Source organism: Rhipicephalus sanguineus, chromosome 2 (genome assembly GCF_013339695.2).
Source record: "Rhipicephalus sanguineus isolate Rsan-2018 chromosome 2, BIME_Rsan_1.4, whole genome shotgun sequence".
Lineage (NCBI taxonomy): Eukaryota > Metazoa > Arthropoda > Arachnida > Ixodida > Ixodidae > Rhipicephalus > Rhipicephalus sanguineus.
The window spans coordinates 47,388,547-47,412,823 of record NC_051177.1 but is presented as its reverse complement, the minus strand read 5'-3'; the positions used below and the strand labels follow the sequence as shown (position 1 = coordinate 47,412,823).

General features: G+C 49.8%; 1 protein-coding gene across 1 annotated transcript in view; it reads left to right on the top strand.

The window, feature by feature from the left end:
- LOC119382884 (Krueppel-like factor 3) overlaps window positions 1–24,277 on the top strand; it is a 169,089-nt gene that overhangs the window by 87,030 nt on the left and 57,782 nt on the right. The window contains exon 5 of the mRNA XM_037650778.2: window positions 9,794–9,866. Within this exon, the coding sequence (XP_037506706.1) occupies window positions 9,794–9,866 (73 nt within the window). The remainder of the gene's footprint in view (window positions 1–9,793; window positions 9,867–24,277) is intronic.

The window sequence follows — 24,277 nt, the reverse complement described above, 5'->3', positions numbered from 1 at the left end:
TCGAATCATATGCATCCAATGAGTAAGCGTGGAGAAGCTTATTCGCACCTTTATTACCAAACTGGAATTTACCCCGAAAATCGATCGCAATCACTTCGTGCACCTACTTCCAGTCCTTCCAGTGTAGTCTTACAAGCGGAGGCCACCTTCTACCGGTACAACATCGTTAGGAAGGCATACGCCATTACATTATGAAAAAACAAAAACAAAAAACAGATCCCTGTGCAAGCCGTGCATAACAAACACTGCTGAAATCTGCAAGGACAAGCTCTCAGAGGCGTTTGTAGATTATATTGAAGAGTGACACAACGTTGGGGAAGGAGCGAAATGAAGGGATCAGCTTGACAGCTATTTTCATTCGGCAGAGGTGCAAAAAGACCTCCTCCATTTGCTCCAGTGGTGGAAGTTAAGAAGGACGACTGCCGACGCCTTCACGTTTCGCAAGGCAGATGTGCGCCCCTGGGACTAGCGCAAGCAAGAAACTTTAGCGCGGCAGGACATGTGATGCAACGGAGCATGGTGTGCTTATAGCGGAATCTTTTTATAATTTGATTTTTTTTGTACAATAACATGCGAGCAAATAAACTATAAACTATGCCACAAAAACTCATAGACTGTATATAATAGCAGTGATATATGAAAAGAATGCTATGATAAATAGTCTGTTTCTTGCCATTCCGCTTCTTATACGTATTTCCAAAGTGCACGCGGTGCGCGTGGTTCGTTATAATTTTTATCTAGGTAAGTGTAATTACAACAAATGTAATAAATCTGGCTTTTTCCCTCTATTTCTCTTGATGTGGAAAGGTGCTACTATGATGAAGATATATGTGCTACATATCCAGAAGCGTGCACAATGGGCTTTGTTGTTAAAGCACGCTTTAAAGGGACACTAAAGGGAAAAACGATTTTCCTCGTATTGGTAAATTACTCTCACAATTCCAAAATCCCCACGCCGGCCGCGAGAAGACTCATGGGAAGCGAGAAAACGCGCGAAAAGAAATTACGGCTGGTGACGCCACCTTGAAGTTCCCGCATCAAACGCGTCATAGATTTTGACGGCCTCTGCATAGGCACTACGCAGTCCATAATCGGTAAAAATGAAGTGCATTGTTTTACGAGGGGGGGAGGCATGGACTTAACATACGAAGCTTTAGGAAATTTCGACAAGCCAAAGTCGCCAAAGTACGAAAAATACGCTTTAAAATCCGTGTTGTCACGCCTGGAGATTTTAGAGCGATATTTAAAAATGAAACGTTGACCTTAATTTTATCCTTTATTAATGCATCTGTGTTGGTGAAATTAACGGCATTAAATTCTCAGAGTACAATTTATCAATCTAAGCCGATTCATTGTTTCACTTTCGTGTCCATTTAAATTGCAATAGAGAGTGCAATAAAAACAAAGTTCTGTTCTCTCTCCCCTCTGTTTCTATTGCGCTCCTTATCGAAACCGGACTCATCCTGCAAATCACTCTTCTTCCAACAATATCTGCTACAAAACGCTCTTGATGATCCCGATTGCATTCCTAGAAAATTAGGTACAGTATACCACTGCCGAACGAACGTTCATCGTACTCAGTATGTCCGCTCAACTATTTCCACGGCGAGCCAGCCCCTTTTTACAAGAAAGTAACGTAGGTCAAAGTATACTTGTTAGCGAAGCATGCGCCAAGCATGCGTACATATTTGCCACTTAAAACGCCTTGTGGTCGATTCTATGCTCGGGCAACACCACCTATAGATTAGTGGCTCGGGCCCCTGTCGGGCCCGATCTGTGGTCGGGCCGGGCCGGGCCGGGTAGGCTAAATTTTTTCTCGGGTTCGGGCCGGGCCCGGGTCCCGCTTCGAGTCGCCGGGCCGGGCTCGGGCGGGTAAATTTGAACGAGTCCCGGGCCCGGGCCGGGCCCGGGCCGAGAATTCCGGCCCGTGCAGTGCTCTAGCATCGACAACGTCAGGAACAAGGACTCCGTTCCCTTTACCCGTATAGTTTTTTTTGTTTTTTTATTTTCATTTGCCTACGTGTCAAGCCGCACGTCCATAAAACTAGTGTATTGCATGCAAGGCGATGAGAGATCAGAATATTAGATATGTGGAGATAGGAATACCCAAAGTGATTTAACTTGGAACGGGCCCATTCCACCTATATATATATATATATATATATATATATATATATATATATATATATATATATATATATATATATATATATATATATCGACACATGCCGTGGTTTCTTAGCCGTACACTCTTAGAAAAAAAGTTCGGCATATTCACTAACAAAGTACTAGCAGTTTACTTGTCATAAAATACACTAGCCTCTTAGTAAGTGAAGGTAGTAAAATGCAGGTTAGTGGAACACGCTACCTAGTTAGTGAGTGAATAGCACTAGCTCGAATGGCTAGTCCATTACTAAGTTGTCAGTAACCGCGCTAGCAACTTACTAACCGTATTACTCTACTACATTTAGCCAATTAGAGGTCTAAGCCCATTTTGTTTATATGTGCGTGTGTATTGCCATATCAAGATGATTCTATTACAAAAGTACCTAAAGGATTAACAAAAATGAAGTGGCATTGTCCTCGTACATTAAGTAACGGCCGCTAATTACTTCATGTAGTTATCATGGTAAGTACCCATCACATGAGCATACATAGAGGCATGAATTGATCACGAATGAGAACACACACGCAAGCGCACACACAAAATAGCAAGACTTTCACGTAGCCGATATCTATTCTAGCAGCGGCTTGGATTATTTATGCTCCATGTTTGGGATAGCACACCGTGTACTGGTTAGCAATCATAGAATTTAGAAGAATAAATGATGTTTCCTACACATTATCATGTCCCCTTATATTTGCTTCTATGAGTACCATTACGTAGCACGAAACTTTAATTCCAAGGTAATCAATAAAATTAAAGTTTGTTTAAATTTTGCTAAAGACCGTCACGATTAAAGACCGTCAGAGTATACTGCGCATCTACGAAAGATCTGTAACGTGGGTGGCTAGTAGTTACATAGTTAAAAACAACAAGTAAACTTTCTGGTTAGTGAAGGCAGCACATTACGACCTTTACTAACTGCTGGCTAGTAAACAGATTTCGCAACGGTAGTAAAATACGCTCGAAACTAGTAAATGCAAGCATTTACTAACCATTTACTAACTTTTTTTCTAAGAGTGTAAGGTGTCGCGTTACTAAGTGTCGCGTTACTTGATGGTGCCAAAATTGTGCCATCCGGATCATCACTTTGAGGTCGAAAATAAATAAGCAAAATGTTGAGCCTCTGTAAAGTTATATTTTATCTGACGTAGGTCCAGTTTTCCCACGTTTCAAGTGCGGCATCCGTTGCGCTGTGCCACTTTTACAGCGAAAGCTGTTATGAGATCACAACAACGGCCGTGTTTGGCGCCGTAGTTGTCCGCTGCCGCCGCCGCCGCCGGTGTCCGTAACCACTATCGTGCGAAATTAAAAAAAAAGAAAAAAATATCCGGGATGGAACGAGGTTCGAACCTGGGCCCTCAGCGTGGCAGCCCAGTATTCTACCTCAGAGCCATGCCGGTGCTTGAAATTGCGCTGGAAAAAGACCCTATACAGGCTTCGTGTCGGGAAGGAACCACATTAACATATGTAATGTAGTGTGGTAGAAGAATAACATAGCAATCAGGCGTTACACAACGCGAATTGCTTCCACCCCATTACAAAGGCCTCTGCCATAAATCTTCGTCATCAACGACAGCATCAACAAAGTGCACATAATGCTTTACAGGTGTTTAGCGGGTACCACGGTTCTCCGCAGAATGACGAAAAATTGCATAGTGGCTGCTTCCCTACTTCACAAAAATTATTATTTCTAGCGTAGTGGGTTCCTCGCAAGTGCACTTATATTGGTTGCCAAGGAAGCCCATAAGGCTCCCGTGCTCCATTTCCTCAGGGTCTCAATAAATTTAATTCTCTCTCTCTCTCTCTCTCTCCCTTTCTCAGGTTAACGTGTGTTATAAATCATGGTGGGACAGTTAAATAACGACCGGGCGTCAAACAATGTGAATTACGTAACTAGTGGGTCGTTTAAGGCTTCCAACCCATTACAAAGGGCTCAACCATAATTCTTCATCCCCATCAATCGTCGCATCAACAAAGTGCACATAATCGCTGACATATGGTACATCGCTTCTCCGCAGAACAACGAATAATGTCGTGGTGGGTGCTTCCCAGCTTCCCAAAAATTATGATTTGTGGCGTAGTGGGTACGTTGCTAATGTACTTGTATTAGTAGCCACAAAAGAGTTTATAACGGGCTCTAGAAATGCCGCTCTTCCAGCTTTCGCTGTGACTGTGCTGCGCTTTCCGCGCAGGCATGGCGTTTTTTATTTCTTCTCTCCCTCTCTCTTTCTTTAAATAGTGCGGAAAGTCGACAAACTATTGCAGTGCTTTCACTTTCACCTTACCTCCGTGTTAAGCGACCTGTGCGTTGTGCTGAGTATCAGAACCCGCGTGAATTAACTTATGACAATTGGGAATTATATCACTAAACTGAAATTTTATGTCCTGTACGCGGCGTCCCTGATACTCGCACAGCTCAGACACAGCTTCACGACCACCGAAACCTCATAAATTTTGATTAAGAGCTGGGGCAGCGCCCACCTCGCTTTGCTAACGCGCAAACGTTATCACGTACACATATCTGCCCACCCTAGGCCAATCTGCGAGCAGCGGCGGATAATGATTCCCGCAGACGTACTAATACGTACGTGTTTGGGCACGGCACGAGGGGGCCCCGTTTACAGCTGCACCGCTTTCAGCGATGAGAACGCGTTCATATAAACTGCTCAGCGTTTTCGACACGGCGGCTGCCCATCAAGCGAAACTAAAGTGGTCTCTCTTCTCCCACGACGTGCCGTAATAGGCGTGCTGGGGGTCTCTTTCTCGTGGATCGCCGTCGTCGCTTTGGGTCTCTTTCGCGCGCGGAACTGTCGGGGCGCGTAATGAGAGCTGCGCAAGGCTGTGAAGTGGGTCGGTCAGCCAGCGTGCGCGCGCCAACTGCGGACGAGCACCGCGGAGGGCCGCTGTCGCCTTCTTCCGCGGAGAAGGAAGGAACGCGTGCGCGTTGTTATGCCGGCAGGGCGCGATGCGCCTCGTTCTCCTTGGCCGCCGGTGTTGCCCGTGCGCGTCGTGCCGGCCGTCCTTGCACTACGGTGCGGAAGGGCAGCATCACTTCGCATCCATCCTTCGTTGCGCCAGCGATGTCGAGCATCTTCCGAATGGGGAGAGACGTGCTCCATAGCATATATGCGTTGCGTGGCGGAGAAAGCACCCACCCGGGAACACCGCTTTGTTGCAGTGCACTGCGCACTATGTTGGGCAACAATGCTGGCAATAGATTACCGAAGGGCAGAGTGAGGAATGAGAAAGGCAGAGACGCTGCGTGCCCTTTTGTAAATAACGAACGTTCGGCACTTGCCGCCTATGCGTCGCTGTTACGCGGGCAGCATTACTGTACATGCTACCACCTAAAGGTAGCATATGCAGTAACTCTAGTCTGCATGTATAAATCTAGGCTCGTACATGCATGCTGAGGCTTACACCTGCTATAGTTTTCACTCTTTTTTTCCCCTAACGAAATATACTTAATTCAAGTATCAAGGAGTTAGGCGGGATTAAACATTGTTTTTAGTGGCTCACGGGCCGCTGCCCTATTACAAACGTAAGAAAGGGCAGATTCGTAGCATCCATACGTCCATCCATCCATGGGCGACGAAATTGAGAAAATTTTAGGACGGGGCCACCACTTCTGACCCGATACACACGTAATTAACCTTATATGGAGCGGTTCGTCGACCCTGCCGTGGCCCGACCATTATGATATGCATACGTTTGACGCCGCACTCATCGCTGCGCTTTTCACTGGCTGCTACGATGTGCCTGCGCCTCTTCCCCTGCAGTGCATAGAGAGCGCAATAAAAAAAAAGTGAGTCAAAAGACTCGAAAGAAGCCAAAGTACAAGGAAACAGAAAATTGAAGGAAAGGGCCTGTGCCCCGCCTGCGGACACTGCTCTGCGGCATCCTGTCGAACTCACGAGTGTGTGGTGCGCAAGGAGGGGGGGGGGGGTAGAGGGGCTGCGACCTCGCTCTTCCCGCTTTCAGTGCTGGCCACGAGGATTGCGAGTGCGGGCAGGGTTTCGGGACGATCCGCTGCGCACTTCGAGAGAGGCGGAGCGCCGGCCAGGCAAGGCAGGCAGGTGTTCGTGCGTGAGTGGTGGTGGTTGTGAGGTGCGCGCTCGTGTACTGTTGTGCCCGGCGGGGCCACCCAGTCCTCCCCTCCCAGTCACGCACACGCGCTAGGGGTCGTGACTGTGCGATATGGGCCGCGGCAAATTGGCGCGCTTCTCGCGCGCACTGCCGCTCTGTGCTCTATCGTCCTTTCCTCAGTACGGCCGCCCGGGTTGGGAGCATGGGGGTGTGGGGAAGGGGGGGGGGGTTGCGTGGGCGGCGGGGGGCAACGGCCCGCGGGCGGTGCGGACCCAGTTCTTTGGCGAGCGCTACCGATCCTCCTCCTCCTTCCCCACCTTCGCGGGTCGTGAAGCTCCCATATTCTACACAGCATTACAGCTGCAAAATTTCGATGAACGAAATGTAAGAGACGCCCGCGAGCCCCCCCCCCCCCCCCCCCTCTTTTTCCTTCCTTTGCGCATCAACAGTGAAGCGCCGCCTCGAACGTTAGCCAACTGCTGCTGCTGTTCAGAGTTATGCGGAGCACCGGAAGGAGGTCAGTCGCCGCTAACATTTTAATTTGCGATAATCATTGACAATGCACCCGAGCCTCTCACGTGCGGTTCCGCTTATCGGAGCGCAGCGTCTGCGCAGTAACGGTAGACGCTGTAGCGTCTATCGTTACTGCGCCGTAGTTCAGGGCTGCGGAAATTTAGTCCATCTCGTGTTCTTTAACGTGCAATGACATCCCACAGTACACGGACCTCTAGCATATCACCTCCCTCCAAATGAGACTGCCGCGGCCGGGATCGATCCTGCGACTTTCGAGTGAGCATCCGAGCGCTGTTACCACTATATGCCACCGCGGCGGACAGAATCGCGCTTTAGATAGCCTCTAATGTTTACCTGCTGCCGCAATATAATTGTTTTAGGACGTTCCATGCGAATACTAATTTTGCTTCTGGTATGCTGACCGCCGCGCATGAAACAAAATGTTAACGATCAGGTGTTTTTCAGGAAGATTGGTTCGGTGCATCTTGCTGCAGTTTTAATTGCGGCCTGATTAAGTTGTCGTAGATAGGTGTGACGCGACGGACGCCGCGTTCGGCATGGTCGATATTGAGGTGCCGTCGATTTAGTCGCTAATACAGGTCGACGTCACTCCCTGGTGCCGAGGGTTTTCTTAGTTAATCTGCTTTGCGCACTCGGAAAACGCTCGAAGCGAGGCTTGGGCTGTTACTGTTCCCACCCTCTGTAACAGAATTACTTTGCTTAGGCCAGCTAGCGAAAAACGTTACCACAGCAAGAGTTGCGTAGTTAGCAGTCGATAAACGGAGCCAAATTGGAGAAGCGACTGAGCAAAATCGAACAAAGTGCATCACGAGGCGCTTAAAGGGACTGCCGCTCGGAAAAAATTTTCTGATTATGGTGAAAAAGAGAAGATTGTTCGTCACATCGGCGGCAACGAGCATGCTTTTGCCCCATAAAAAAAGGGATTATATTTTTAATTTGATGCTGAAAATCCTGAAAGAATGACCGCTAGCATCACCCAACAGCGATGTGGTCAATCTACTGGTATAGGACAAGAAATCCTCGCAGCTAGACTCATTTTGCTTAAAAACAAACATGTATAACTTGAAATTGTATTTTACGCGCTTGAGGCAGCTTTCGTCAGAGAGTAGTTTCTTGTTTTCTTTTTCTCACGGGCATCCAAAAAAGCGCCCGGTGGCGCTGCTCGCGGCACCCTGTGGCGCCGCAAGCAGCGCCAAGCAGCGCCAGGCATTTTACGATAATTCAAGGGGAAGCGCTTTACTGTTTGAAGCGAGATCGGGTTGCCTTAGAACGCGTTATAAAGCGAGATTCAGTAAAGAAGAAGAACAATGCACATGCTGCGGGGAAGATAAGGAAACGATAAGGATAAGGAAGATAAGATAAGATAGGGATAAGTATGAGCGACGAAAGGCCCGCGCTTCTACCGGGGGTGCCACAGCCAGGTTTGCGCGTTAGTTTCTGGCGCTTGAGTATCGACATTCTTGCAAGCTCTCTGGCAGGCTGCGGTTCGACTCTACTCTGTCTACGCCAAGGAAAGAGCTAGCATCAGCCAAGAAGGCCACGTTAAGCCCTTATAAGATCGACCAGCTTCGCTGCTTCTTAAGCTTCACACTGCTCGTGTAAACTTCTTCTTTTTTTTTTTTGTCTCCGATTTACTTCCTATAGGGAAATAGAGCCTTGGTTGTGGTGCTTGAATGCTGACCCGCCGGCCGCTGGATCGAGTCCTGGCCGCGGCGGCCGCATTTCGATCGAGGTGAAATCTTAGAGGCTCGTGTGCTTTTAGATTTAGGTGCACGTTGAAGAACCCCAGGTGGTCGAAATTACCGGAGCCCTCTAATGCGGTGTCTCTCGTAATCGTATCGTGGTTCTGGGACGTGAAACCACAACACGACCCATATGCGTTGATCACAGTCAAAAAGTAACGCCATCTGTTGCTCGAAGTTGGAAAGCTGACAAGCCTCGGGGACGGAATAAAATCGCGCCGTACGCAGTTGTGTCTGCTTGCAATATCGTTTCTGTTTCTGTTTTTTTTTTTTTTTTGTATCAGTCGTGTCGTTCTTTTCTGTGTAGAGAAGCGCGCACGTGCACCTTTGACCTCGCATGCGTTTCCTTTCCATCTGTGCGACACGTCCTCGCATTTACATTCTAAACACGCTAACATCCGTAAAGGTACGAATTTTTACATTTCCGCACGCCCGAGCGCCGCTGCCTACCGCATATAAAGGCAAAAAGCCGCGTGGGCACGAATGCCACGTTTAATGAGGACTGATAGACATATAGCTTTGACATTCTTACAGTTTACAAGAACAACATGCTCTGAACTTCAGCGCCGGCCATTTTAAACATGCCTTAACGTGAACCAGCTCTATACGCAACCTGTACCGTATATATGTGTACTTATATCTACAATATAAGGCCTAAATAATGGAGGATCGGGCAAGGTTTTCGGCACTGACGATTTCTTCACATTGCACGTGTACGTCTCTTTTCTGAGATTAATGAGAACTAACAGACAATAATGCCACGGTAAGTAGTTAGTCTGTTAGTTCTCATTAATACTGTGTTAACAACGAAAAAGGAGCCCTTAAAAATAATCACTTTTCTGAGATAAGAGAGAAAGAAAGAGACAACTTTAATAAAGTAAAGCTTCGTGGTTAATGTAGTGTATATCCATGAAGCGATTGATTCACTTCCTATAGCTGTGAAATGTTGTAAAAGAGACGCTATATGACGCTTTTTGTAACCTTTTTTCCCACCATAAAAGAAATATCATCCGGCTTGTACTCGTGCATGCCGTCATTCTCGAATTTATGTCCGTATCGTTTTGTAATGAACCTCGCTAAAACTTCTATCGCCGCTGTGGCAACGGATAGAGGCTTCATCCTGTACATTTGGCTTGTTCGATTTTTTTTTTCAGTAATTAATCGCGCTTGCCGGTTCTTGTGATTTTCCGCGATTTTGCCTGGTGCCATTGGTTCAAATGCGTATATAGTGGTGCTGATGCGTTTTTGCGCTTCTTCTGAGCAGGCAGCCTACAGGACCAGATCCTGGCTTGCCGGACGACGAATGCCCTCCTGAAAACCATCGAGGAGGCCTCCCTGTGAGTTCACCACCGTTTATGCATACACATTCACCCATGCATGCAGTCGTGTGTGGTCGGAAATTAAAGAATTCCGGCGTTTTTAGCAGGGTAGCTGTTGTTAAAGCTCGCCGTAATTTGTCCGTCGGAAGCAAAACTGTCGTCACCATGAACCGGCGCCGCGTTCTCTCCGTCCTCTTCTTCATCTTCTGCTTCGCTCCCAAAACACGCGCACCGATTTACTTATCCGGCGTGGGATGCAATAACTCTGATGGGCGAGACAACGAGTACAGAGAGAGAGAGAGAGAAAAAACAGTATAGTATAGCAAGGGTGTGGGAAAGGGAAGTGAGAGAGAGGGGGAAAGGAGGAGGGGAGAGAGTAAGGCATAACCGAGAAAGAGAAAGACAGAAATAGACAGTATGAAAGGCAGAAAGAAAAAAGATGGAAAGAGAGAATCATAAAAAGAGAGAGAAATAGAGAGCGAGCGAGGAATGCAGGGGAGAGAAAGAAAGGGAAGTTAGAGAAAGAAAGATACAAAGACCGAGAAAGAGAAAGAAATGGAGAGAGAGAGAAAAATAGAAAAAAAACACACAGACAACAAAACACATACACAAGAACAGAGAGAAGAAAGAAACAAAGGAAGAAAATGGGCAGAACTAAGCACTCGGCAAAACCCACGGCTACGTAGGTGCCCATCAGCTCCACTGTCTCTTGAGCATAGCGCCTCCAGTGCAAGGTAGGCTTATTTTTGTTTTATTTTTTCTAACGCGATAGCGTTAAAATAGCTCGTTCCGTAGAAATACCGGTGTCGAGTTAGTTTTGAGCGAGAAATCATCATTGTCTGTGAGCGAAAATTCGAGATAGATGCGGATTTATATTAATAAAATAAATAATAAAAAAACTTTGGTTTGAGTGGGACTCGAAGCCACGACATTGCTTGGAACTGCTTACGATAAAAACCCTATACGTATGTCATGCAATGCGAGGAATCTCCTTGACGCATGTAATGTTGCGTGGCAGAAGCGTGGAATCGCGCCAGTCTTCAAGGCATCTGAATTGCACAACGAGTGAGGGGTTTAATCGGCCACCTATTACAAAGCACTCACACATGTTGAATCATCAGCGGCGGCAAGAACATCGACAAAGCGAGCAGCTGCGCATATTCTTGTGTTGCCTTACGGACGCGTAGGCTGATTCGCAAAAAGAATTATGGCGTAGTGGGCACTTCGCAACTGGGCTTGCAGTTTGCATCCTAGGATAGTTTTAAACGGCCAATGTTACTCGAGCAGGCGTTCCCTTCCTTGCGGCACGGTTGAAGTGTATACCGAGAAGCGAAGCGAGGCTACCGATCGAGCATGACCAGGATTTGGGGACATATGCACCTAGCGGCATCTCTCGTCGGTGACTGCGGTGGCCTGTCGTAACTGAATGGGAAATAGACGAAAAAAATAATATCTGACGAAAAAAGTTATTTATCAAAAACAACTCGCGGTTCTATACGGTAGAGATTTATTTGAACATTATGTTAATATTACAGTGTCGCACTACAAACCGCGTGGCTTCCTAGAGTGTTTAAAATTTTACAATGGGGCTCCATATGTTTCTTATGGTCGCTGTTAAATTCTCCTGGGAAGCCACACACTTTGTAGTGCGACACTGCAATTTTACCAGAAGCTTCCAGTAGGTATCTACTGTGTAGAACCCCGAGTCGTTTTCGATAGCTTGCTTTTGCAAGAGATATGATTTTTCCCCCATTTCCCATTCAGTTATGGCAGGACACCGTTGCTACCGCCGAGAGATGGCGCCAAGCACAAATGTCCCCAAATCCTGGGAATGAGGCGATGCGAACGGGGCCCTTGAAGCGAAGCTCAAGCGTCTTCCCACTTTTTAGATGCGAAGCATCTTATGGCGGAGTTCAATCCGGTGGTGGTGGTGGTGGTGGTGTGCGGCGTGACCACCCTTACTGCGCATGCGCAAGCCCTCTCCACAGACCCCCTCACCAATCCCCTCCCTCTCTCCCTCTCCACTTCCCCTCTCCGCTATCATACGCCTCTCCCCTTTCCTCATCTCCATTTCTCTCCCGTCCCACTCCCCCTAAGAAACGCGGGCTCGACATGCCGAAACGCCGCTTCGCATCGCCTCATGGTCCCCTTTAGCGGGAGATGATGTGATTTTAAAGACCATATATTAGGATAGCGCCATTTTCGATATGATATTCGCAGTCCTGTAAACGGTAGTGTGGGTCAATTTGGTTAGAAGCTCGATTATCTTAAATTTAAAAAAAAAGAAGTGATTTGTCGAAACTGAAACGAGTAGCCGATTCATGTAATGTATACGATGACGGCACGGAGGGCTGTGCCAGCCATTCGTGCCAGCAATTCGTTGAATGATTGCGCGGTAAAGGTTCGGAAACGTGAACCAACCTTTAAAATTCATTTTCAATGAAACTAAATAACGCGCAATCATACCGTTTGATGCATATCGTTAAGCCAAAGATAAGATGTATATTGTCGGAAACAAAACTTCATTGAGATGAGTGACCTCGGAAAATTGCCTGAGCTTCATTAAAGCAATGATAGCGTGGGTGACGGAACTGGGTTGTGCCCAGCTTGACTAGAAGCTCCCCTGGAGTGGTAACCATGGTTACTCATGCGTTATGACGTCATCACACGTTGGTCCTTATTTTCTTGATTCGATCAGATGCGGCTGCTACCGCGTGATTGACGACCGACCAGTAGACCGACGCACTCTGCACTCAATGTGTTTGTCTTATGAGGAGCGTTATCACACCCATATCATTATTAGGCAGAAAATGAAAAACTTGGAGGACGCTTGAGCTTCGCTTTCAAGACTAGAACGCGATAGCGTAATCGGGCCGTGTTCGTATCGCCTTCCCAATCGCTAGCCTGGCTTCGCTTCTCGGTGGACATCTAAATCGTGCCGCAAGGAAAGCCGAAGTGCGGACGCCCTCCGGCTTCGATATCCATGCATGCGGCGCGACGATCACACGGCCACATGCACGGCGGGGCGATGCCGTTTGAAAGCGCGCCCGGGTGCCCTTTGCGCCATCTCGCGGGTGATAGTGAAGCCGCTGAAGAACCTCCGAGATGCGCGTACCACCCAACATATAAATAAGCTCGCCGTTAGTATGCAAGAGGATGTACGCGTGGTGGCGGAGCGGCTAAACGCACTGCGCCACGGAGCGAGGGGTCGCAGGTTCTAATCGCCGTTGCCACTCGATCCGAATGTTTTCAGCTACTTCTTTGTTTGCATTTACCTTGAATTTTCGCTCGCGGACAACCCTGATTCTTCGCTCAAGACCAAATACGCCGACACCGGAATTTCTGCGAAACGAGCCCTTTAATGCTATCGAGGTAAAACGTTTTAGCGAGGCAATCGGTGCATATACACACCGCAGCCACTGCGCCCTATGTTCGTCCTTTATCCATGGTCCGGCGCAGGGCGCATGTTAGTATAGGCGGTGTAGCCGAAGAGCGAAACCAGAGCCGTGGAGGTGAGCGACGTCCCCAGTCGTGCTGTCGGCGCTGCAGTGCACGGCTGCACGACAAGCGTCCGTGAGCTCTCAGCTTTCGTAGCCGGAGCAAAGTCCACGCCGCAACCGAAACGCACGTTCTATCGGAGTGGCATGCACGTTCTCCCTTCCGCGCAGGCAACTTCAGTCACGCTCTCTCCACATCCCTGTCCAGCGGCCTTCGCTCTGTTAACACGGTTGCCTACGATAAATATGCAAATTCAACTTCTTGTCTGTTTGTACTTGATGCATACATTATGGATATGCCATATCGGAGTCGTCGACCAGTCTATCGCTTGTACAATCCTAATTTGCTTATCAATCTCTTCTCTTCGTCCCTCTATTTGGTTTAACACCGTCGCGGCAAGCAAGCAATCGGCTTAACGTCCGGGTGTTAATGCGCCGTGCGACGTACATTTTGCAGCTGCCCCAACGACAGCACTGAGTGAAGCGACAATCTTTATCGCTCTGTAGCGCGCGTTTGACGCACCTCTCCGACATCGTTATAGATATATATAGACGTCGCTATAGATATATAATCAGTGTCTGACGGCTTGGATAAGGGACTTCTCTGGTCTTGTTTGATCTTATATGATTTCTTCGTGTGTGCGGGGATGTAAAAAAAAAAAAAAAACGCCAGGCCTGCGCGGAAAGCGCAGCACAGTCACAGCGAAAGCTGGAAGAGCGGCATTTCTAGAGCCCGTTATAAACTCTTTTGTGGCTACTAATACAAGTACATTAGCAACGTACTCACTACGCCACAAATCATAATTTTTTGGAAGTTGGGAAGCACCCACCACGACATTATTCGTTATTCTGTGGAGAAGCGAGGTACCATCTGTAAGGCATTATGTGCACTTTGTTAATGCGACGGTTGATGGGGATGAAGAATTATGGCTGAGCCCATTTGTAATGGGTTGGAAGCTTTAAACGACCCACTAGTTACGTAATTCATATTGTGTGACGCCCGGTCGTTATTTAACTGTCCCACCACGCTTTATAGCATACGTTAACCGGAGAAACGGCGAGCGAGAGAGAGAGAGAGGGAGTTAACTTTATTGAGAGCCTGAGGAAATGGATCATGAGAGCCTTGTGGGCTTCCTTGGGAACCAATAGAAGTGCACTTACGAGGAACCCACTACGCTATAAATCATCATAATTTTTGTGAAATAGGGAAGCAGCACCCTTATAACAGCTTTCGCTGTAAAATGGCGGCCGGGTGGAATGCAATTCCTGCTCAATTTTGCAGCGAGATGTCATATAGTGCGACGTTGCAAATATGCGCTGGCACAGCCTTCACATGGTTGTTTTAGGGCTGTTTAAGTGCTGTTTCTTGGAAAATAGGTTAATAGGCGTGGCCAAGTTTGTAAGATGGTGATTGTAAGATTATGATGCTGGTAACATGTGCTCTCGTCTGCGCTATTTCTCGCAATAGGAGAGGAAGCTCTAGGGCGTTTTCCTCATTGCTAGACAATGCTGTTGAAAAATTGAACCAAGTGAACAAACCTGTAAATAAATGTAGAAAGTGTAGCAGCTGTAGCAGTCCTATCCGTGGATGAATCGTAATGGGCACATTTAGCGGCCGGCGGGCCGTATGAGCACACTTTTTGTCACGACAGGGAAGATTCATTTATAAAGAAAGAACAGAAGAACGAGAAAATAAAGTTGATGATATTCTTTGAGTGTGGCATTCGTGAGGGGATCTCATTCGCACCTGCTCAGAAATAATTTCTTAGAGTACCATTTTTGTGTACGTAGGCTGTCACAGGGGGGAAAACGCCGGGTGGCATCTACAGGCGGCAGCAACATCTAATCAAGGTGCAGTTAAATGAAAACAAGATGCAAAATAAATTTCTCGCAGCTGCTTTTCTCTTTCTCTATCTCTTTCTTTGAGTAGGTTCAAGAGAGTCTTTCAAGGATCCAGGTGATACAGGGGCGTGAGGGAACGGGATAAAGGGGGTGCGGGGCCCCTCGAGGGCCACCCGGCTGCATGCGCGCGCGCGCGCGTTTGAACCGAAAACGCACGCTCTCCGGCGGTGTCTTTTTAGCAGTGCGCGCTGTCATTGCATGCGTGCACGGGACCCAACAACAGGTTGCTGGCGGGCGGCCGGAGATGGTGGTGGTCTCCAAAGAGCGGTAGTCGTGGAGGACGTTGTGAGAGGAGGAGTGGGGAAGGTGTATTCTGACGGACGTTTTCCGCGCGGAATTCGAAAGCGGGCGCGCCACACGCACAGAAAAGAAGGCTAAGAAGAAGCACTACTGCATGCTGGGCAGGGAAAGAGCGCGACAGAAAAGAAGGAAAGCAGGAAGAAGAGGAGCTGCGCCCAATATGCAGGAGGAGGGGGCATGCGCGCGCTGGATGCCGCGAGAAAGGCAAAGGGGTGGTGGGGGGGGATGCGCCTCTGTAGCGCGGGCCGTGCCTGTGCGGCTGACAGGGCTCCTAATGGGCGCTGACGCGCTCGTGACCAACGGCGTGTCGGCGCCTGGCCGCTCTGCTGCTAGCGTGCGCCGGCACTGAGCGCCGCGGGGCACTGAGCCCCGCTTGCAGCCATGTGCCGCTGTCGCCGCTGAATAGTTCCGTGCAGCAGTAGCGTGCAGCAAGATTGCTGGGTCGGCGGAGCTCGTCAACTCGCTCGGAGGGCGGAAGCGGCGCGCGCCCCCATTGGCTCCGTGACACCGGCGATGAGCATCACTCTATGCTTGTTTGTTACGACTGCGATACGCAATCGAGGACCCGTAATTCACGAAACTTTTCTCTCGTGTATACACGTAAGGAATTCTCCCCATTTTCACCTGCCCCCTTTTGCATCGCGCGCGACAGTCGTCAAATCTGCCGGTGGTGGGGGTTGAAATCGAAACCAATGAAAAGCGTAACAGCTCGAGACAGCGATCCGATGGGATAACGAGACGACGGCGGTATGGCAGCGAGCTAGTTCTGTGCGTTGCTTATATTGTATTGTTTTTTTGCGTAACTGGGCTGTGAAGAAGCGTTGCACCGACACACGCTTACTCGTCTCCAAGGATCCCGTTCTGCGACCATTTTTTTTTTCTTCCTCAAATGTTTTCAATCCAACCCACCAGTGGCAAAGCGCCCCCAGCTGACTCCTCTGGCTGATCTCACGTAGTAGTTGCTGGCAATTCGGGGTTCTAGGAAATGACAACCCCCTTTCGAGAGTTGTGCAATGCCGGAAGAAGTTCGACAAGAGCTGTTGGGTACTCGGCACAATGACCAGCTGTTTGGGAACATCGCAAACGCTGCTCTTTTTGGAGCCTTTATAGGGAGGTGGCCGGAAGAGGTATCTGTATATAACTCGTTACAAATCATCAAAACTACATAGGAATTGTTGGTTCGCGCATCGTACCACGTGTGCTCGCCGTTTCAGCTATCCCACACATCCAAACGTTTGTAAAGGCACTTCATTGTACTTGCGTCATGAATAAGTATAGGCCTGCTTAACATAACCTTGCAGTCTGTACGCGCTTCTTGCGTCCACATTGTTTATACCTTCCGCAAACAAGCGGACACATAGCTCGCGCTGTAGATTAGATCTGATTCGCCTTTCCTTAATGCGAGCGGGCGTTTTTTCGCGCAGGCCTCGACGCATGCATGCGAGGCCGAGGTGTTCATCCATTATACGGATTGAGCGGAGCGCGTTAATCTGGCGCACATCTTGGCGTTGTCAGCGCGCTCGAGCATGTGTATAATGCAAGGAGCGCAATTAAAGACTTCTGGTTTTTCATTAAGAAGAAAAAAAAGAAGAAAGAAAGAACAGCTTGCGCTGTCTAAAACAGGCGGCACTCCCCGGGAAGAGCCTTCGGTGCTGTGTACTTTGTAACAGTTGTCTCCGATAGAAGCTTCCTGTGCTTTGCGTCTTAGGAAAAGGCACGCCTGTCGCGACGCTCGCTCATTCCCGCGGGCATGCCTTCGCATCGGCGTTTCCCTCGGCCTGTGACAGTGGACCGGTTGGCCAAACTGGACTGTCTTAATTCGCGCTTTTCGATTTTCTTATTTCACCAGGCACTCTTTCGGTGTCGTCGTCGTCGTAGTAGTAGTAGTAGTAGTAGTAGTAGTAGTAAAAGTAGCAGTACTAGCAGTAGTAGTTTGCAGACATGCGGTTGTAACGAATGTATCTGTCTGGTATGCGATGTGGATTCTCCTGCGAACAGTTCTTCGTTGTACACCGAATTGTCTGCGCGTAAGTAGCACGTATGGCAGCATACATGCGATATCCGCTATCAAGTGCGTTAACAGGAGTGGCCTGAAACGAGGCCGTCTGCAATAAAGGTTTATCTCTCCTTGCTGAAGCCTTCTCTCTCACTCTCCCCATAACTGTATCATTGGTGCACCTGAGCAAGGAAAACTGCACCTGAGCAAGAACTATTCTTGAGAGAACAGGGATCTTAACCCCCTCCTCTTCACCATTCTTCACTGGTTCAGGTGCGTGACTGCGCGGTCGAGTAAACCGTTGACCTATCCCGCAGGCCGTTATTTAATCAAAGACGGTGACCAGCTTGGCTGCTATCGTAATAGCAGCGCAATTCGTGTCATTGCAAGAAATATTTCCTGTTTGCATTAGGCGGGCCGATCCTGATGGTGGCAATGGCATTGCCACAACATCCGCACTCCTCAGATAGCATTAACCGATAGAGCTGAACAAAACGCGCACCCAGCAGCATTTCTTAGCATACCTAGCGAGATCCTGACTCATGGATGAATCTCCGACAGTTTCTGCCCAAATTTTAAAACTTTTTTACTTTCGTGTTGTGAATCTTGCATCCATTCGGTGCTCCAGGCGTTACCAGACGCATCTAAAGTGGATGCAGTCTGTGTTGCGTACTGCTTCGCGGTTTACGTCGTTGCAGCGAGGAGTCCCTTCCGCGTGCTGGCTCTGCACCGAGTCATATTGCTCCGCGCAGCACAAGCGCCGAGAATAGTGAGGCGGCAGCCGTGCTCTCTTCTCGCGGCGGGACACGACACCGGATTGCTGGGTGCACGGTGGTGACCTACCATTATACGCTGGCGAGCGAAGCGAGAGACGCTCGGGCGGAACGGCCTGTGTGTACACGTAGTACGTGCCGCGGCCCGCTTTCGCCAGGTTAGACCGGCCCGTGCCGCCAAGCCCCGTCACGAATTCTGTTTCCGAAAGCGCGAGTCGACAAGCCCTGGGCTTGGGCAGGTTCTGGGGCGTGCTGACCATTCTGCAGGGGCGTTGTACGATGCTGGTTGCGTTGCCCCTGCTGCTGCTGCGCTGGGTTTCTTTCTTTTTTTTTTTTTTAAGGCGAAAGCCTTAGATGGCTCATCAAACGCGAGAATTGACCGTCGGCGTCCTGCGGTGTTGGCCTCAACACGAGTGATGCAAAAAAAGAAAAAAAAATATCGCGTAATGACGTCACAGGTCGCCAAAGTTTGTGACGTTGCATAACGTGATTTAACAAGATGGCGTCTTCCAGGGGCGTAGCCAAGGGGGGGGGGGGGTTGGGGGGGTTCAAACCCCCCCCGAAATTTTTCAGTTTTGCTTGCGTATATAGGCACGCACACATACAAACGCACGCACGAACATACATAAAGTATGGTTGAACCCCCCCCCCCCCCAAAAAAAATTTCTGGCTACGCCCCTGGCGTCTTCACATGACACCGTCGCTTGGTCATAGGTGGGCCGATCACAGAGGCAGTGCAAAACCAGTTAAGGTGAAGAAAGCTTGGGGGGGGGGGGGGTTAGAGGGAATCAATACATGGACTGAGAAGAAAGAGAAGCAGACGGGTTTCGCCTTCGAGTCTTCTTAGGCGAATGCATGAGAGACCTGCGGCTTTTTTATTTATCGATTAATCGGTGACAGCTAGGGTCGGCGTCGAGGAGACGCGGGTGCGTTGTGCAGTGTGTGAAATTCAGCGGATATGGAACCACACGCGAAACTAGGAACACCGAAGTTCTGCGCCAGTATGGCTTTCTTTCCAAGCTCTCTTAACCTGTCTCACTTCCGGTATCGTATCGCTATCGACGTCCTCACTGTGGGTCGACAGCCTATTCGCACCTCGCCGACGCAGATTAAGCTGCGGGTGGCTTCTCTTGTCGGCTGTAGCTGATTCCTCGTCGACGCTATGCAACACCACCTAGACCTAGACTACAGTGTAGGTGGTGTTGCGCTATGCCCCGACGCATTCAACTGTATTGCGGTAGAAGATAACGTTTCATACTGCTATTCTTTTATCCTCCCTGAGCTCTCACGCGGTTGCGGTCGCGCACCCCGACAACATCGTCTGCCGCAGCAAACCTCGCTCCTTTTCCTTGCTTTGTATCTTTTTGTCTTACAAACGATGAAGGGAGGCGTCGTCAGGAAGTGGTTCGATTGTTGCTTGGTTGTTGTTGCTTTCGGGAGAACCACTTCGCCAGGATTGCTGCTACTCTTCTCACGCGAGCACCCACGCTCCTACTTGTTCCACCAATTCCGCGGCGGCGGCGTTCCGATAGGTCTCTCGGCGCCTTCGGCGTATCTACTCCGTCGTGCTTTGCTATCCCAGCTGGGGCTTCCTCCGTGCAAGCGGCCCGCGTACACCCCTCCCTCGCCTTGATTGGATCGACGGAGCCGCCGCTGCGCGCTTAAGGCCGTTTCATATGATGCAGAACACAGCGATTTTCAAAATGCGAATTCGCCCGCAGCGAAAAAAAAGAAGAAATGGCGAATTGCTCTCGCCGCAAAGGTCAGCGTCGAGTGACCAACACGTTGGAAATTTTTCGCACCGTTCACAGCGACGGAGCGATATTTTTGTTCGGGACCCGTCGAAATTGCGCCGACGAGTTTTCTTTCTTTCTTTTTTTGCTTTTTTCCTTGGTTATAAGGCCGCTGTTGCGCACTTTAAACCAAATTTTGATTGGAAAGTGTTTTTAAACGACAAAACGCACGTGCTCTTCGCCGCAGTTCATGAAAACTTAAAGGTATCATAACGCAGAGCTTGTTACGTTACGTTTGAAAAATTATGCAGCGTCTGCCACAAAGAACGGCATCCTTGCGCGCCGCGCCGCGCCGGTCGCAGAGCGAAAATCGCGTACCATTCGCAATCGCAACATGCGAAACAGCCTTTACTCCCAACATGGTCGTCTGCGCTGCACGCAACTTCCCGGGCGCCGGACCGGTCTGAGCCTCCCCCTAGCGCGCGACCCTCGAAGAGCGCAACCTCGGCGGCGTGGCAGGAATCGGGGTCGCCCTCGGAGGATCCTCGCGCGCGCTTCTTTCTCCGCTTTCGCTGCCGCCGCCTCGCCCTCCTCTCTCGCGCACTTCGCAACATCCTAGCGAGGATGAAGAGGAGAAGGAGGAGCGCTCTGCTTTGTCCTCAGCGCTGCTGCGGGAGCACGCGCGCACGGCGCGTCGCACTTAATCGGGCGCAATCGGGAGAGCGCGCCCCTTGCGGATCCCACTGAGGGTGTACTGTACGACACATCGTCGATAGAATCAAAATAAACTTGGCAGATGCTGTTCTTTTCTTTCTTTCTTTTAAAAGGGGGGGGGGGGGGTCTTTTCTGTTTTCTTGCTTGTAGTCAGATAGGTTTCTTATCCTCTATGTCGATTTAATTATATATGCAGTGCCGCGTGTACGATATAGCATTCGTCCGCGGAATACCGACGCCCAGGCCAAGTATAGGTAGAGAAATTATTTTGGTGATTACTGCGCGAAGAAGACGGTGATAGAGAGTTTCTAGATTAGGGGATCCACGAGCGGCTTGCGTGCCCGGTAACCCAGCGTGTGCTTCGCTTTTGCTGGAACCCGAGCAACCTACGTACGCAAGCCTCTCGCATCTCCTGATCTAAAACTCTGATACGTGTAGCTTTTTTTTACGGCGCAGTGGCCATATGCGGCCAATGAGCGCCAAGAAATACAGCGCGAAGAGAAGTCAAGTTCAGGCTGGGAAAGGAGGGGAGTGAGGGGCCACGGTTAGATTTAGTGTCCTTTGAAAGTTCACTGCCGAAAAAGCGATAAAATTCTACTCCTCGACGTAGTGGTTATGTATGTTGTATTCAGTGGAGTAAGCAAAGCTCCATAGCTTAGCTCCATAACTAAGCAGATACCGCGATGGCAGTACTCCCTGCGTGCTTCTCGCGACGATACGCGCGTTGTACTTCGCACGAAAACAGTTGTACAGCGCTGTACCGACACAGCACCGCACGACGCCTTCGGTTGTATATTGTCCGTAATGCGTTTCGTAGGGCTTCCTTTCCAATCGATGGCATGCGTGAAACACATTTCGACCATCTTGTACAGCGCACGGTTACTACGCACGCGTGGAATGAGCTATATATGCAACGCGGAAAAAGTACGTCGCGAAATAGGCCCGCGTAGATTTCTTGTGCGACGTGCTACGCATCTTGAATATCGCTGTTCCCCAGTCTTGGAACTTGTCGGAAGCTGATGGAAAGCTGTTGGGCGCGATTCTGTGTGCAACAGGTAGCATGTAGGTTTCCACGCGCGGTCATAACCGAAGCTGAATACACATTATATGCGGCGCGCGGTTGTATGGGCATCAGCAGGATACACATGGCCGCGACGCGGTTTACTCTATACGCGGTTGACCTTCGAAGATGGTCACTTCGATGTTAAAAATATTAAGATTCAAATTAAATTCTGGGATATGACGTGCCATAACAGCGATATGAGTATGTGAGGCATGCTGTCTCGGGTGTGCTTCGGCTTAATTTAGCCGCCTGGGGTTCTTTAACGTGTATCTTAATCTAAGCACACGGGGGTTCTTGCGTTTCGTCCCCGTCGAAATGCGGACCCGGCCGCGGTCGGGAATCGAACACTCTCCTTCGTGCTAAGCAGCGCAACGTGCACCACAGCCGCTAAGTCGCAGAGGCGAGCGCTTCAACTTCCGAAACCTGGTGTAGTCTTATGCAAGCCATAGAAAAAAAACAAAAAAAAAAAAACAAAAGAGCCAATTTAACGCAGTGAAGACCGCCGGACAGCGAAGCTGTAAGCGCGCGAAAGTACGTGATAGGCTAGCGAGATCACGTGCATCGTCATCACATTCATTTCGCCCATCAGCGTCATCATTTCGTTTTATTTGTTTGCTTATTCACTCACCCTTTGGTTACGTGACCTTCGCGACGATACTACAACTACTACCACCACCGTCACTACTATATACTGCTACTACTACTACTACTACTACTACTACTACTACTACTACTACTACTACTACTACTACTACTACTACTACTACTGCTGCTGCTGCTGCTACTACTACTACGACGACGACGACGACGGCGGCGGCGGCGGCGGCGGCGGCTGAGGGTAGACTAACGCAGCTTCGCTATAAAGCTTGTTGGATGCGGCTGTTGGTATACAAGTGGCATACGCCAGATATCGGAGGCTGGCATCGTGTGCGTCACCGAAACGTTCGTTAACGTCTTCCCTCCTATGTTGGCGTCACGCTGGCCACGTGCCCGCGGCAGCTGCGGCTGTACTGCCTGTCGCGCTCCTTTTCCTTGCCGTGGAGGTTGTTGGTGGTGGCGGTGAAGCGGGGGGGATCCGCCCGGCGTGGCAGGCAGGCAAATAGGCTACGCGTACAGCAACGGGCGTCTCCGCTTGCTACGCGCGCGATCGCAGGGCGGAGGGGGCGTGCCCCGGCCAGCCGCCCTTGGTGGGGCGCGGCGCCTCATCCGGCCGCGTGCGAGCGTGCCGTCGCCGAGCCCGCGTTTTGCCGGGATTCTCTTGTCACCGCGCCTCCGCTTTCTACCGAGAGCGCGCGGAAAACACGCCCGAGAAGAGCTTCGCCATTTGCGGCGGTGGCGCGTGCAAGCCCTCGACGACCGCGTTGCGCCTTTCGGTGCTCCGCTTGCGTGGAGGGGCGGCCAGGTGACCACGCGAGATTTGAATAAACGAGTGAATGGGTTAACTTGGCAACGCAGGTGCAGCCTCTCGGGAAGAGGCAGATGTAAGCCGAAAGAATATGCCGGTTTCTTGATACTTTCGCTAAGATTCAGCGATAGACTCTAATGGGAAGGGGGGTGGGTTGATAAATAGGAGGGGGATGGGGGGAGGGGCTCGCTGCACCTATACTCGTAGCAACTTCCGCTTCCTCCCTTCTCTGATGCTTTGCGTGTGATGAACTGCATGGGTGTACAGCCAAAATTATGTGATCGTTGCCCCTTCTGTATAACGCTGCACTTTGGCTACACTTTCACCGGGTCTCGTCAGTGTGCGTAATATAACATTGGTTATGGAACGAACACCCAAGTTTTGCGATTTTTTTTTCTTTTGGTGTTAACCTGAAGTGATCACAAAGTATGTGCGCTTCAAGGCAAAACGTGCCTTCCGCTTACCGCCAATGTTGCCGCACATACCTTGCAAGAGCATTCATCACGCGTCAAAAAATTGGCCGTGTATCTGCGTGCTTCGCTGCAAATGTCGTCTAAAGACGATAGAAGAGGCGCTGCGTAAGATATGGATGCCATCTGGCAATACGTCGGGAAACATGAGTGCTGTGTTGCGGGCTGGTAGTCCCGGCGCAGCGGCAGGCGAAGACCGGCGGTGACAAACGCGACCGGTGGGGACGCCGGCCAGCCCAAACAGGCTGTTTGGCGCGATGCGCCGAAGGAGAAGAAACGTCCGCACTACGAATACTCTCCACAAACTCTCTTGCTTACACGTCGCCTGGGTAAAACAGGAATGCCAGAGCGGCGCCCCCTGTCATTCGTACAATGCAATACTGAACCGAAACCGAAACACAACATGAGCTTGTGCAGAGGGCACGGAGGAAGACAAGTTTCAGCGCAGTCGCATTTTCAGCGCACCTTAAGAAACTAGGGTTGTAACATTGTAGGGCGAGTAGGGCCAGAAGGACCGTCACGACGAAAACCTGCCTCCTCAGTCGTATTCGCCTGGAACGTTGGTGTGGCTTCGCG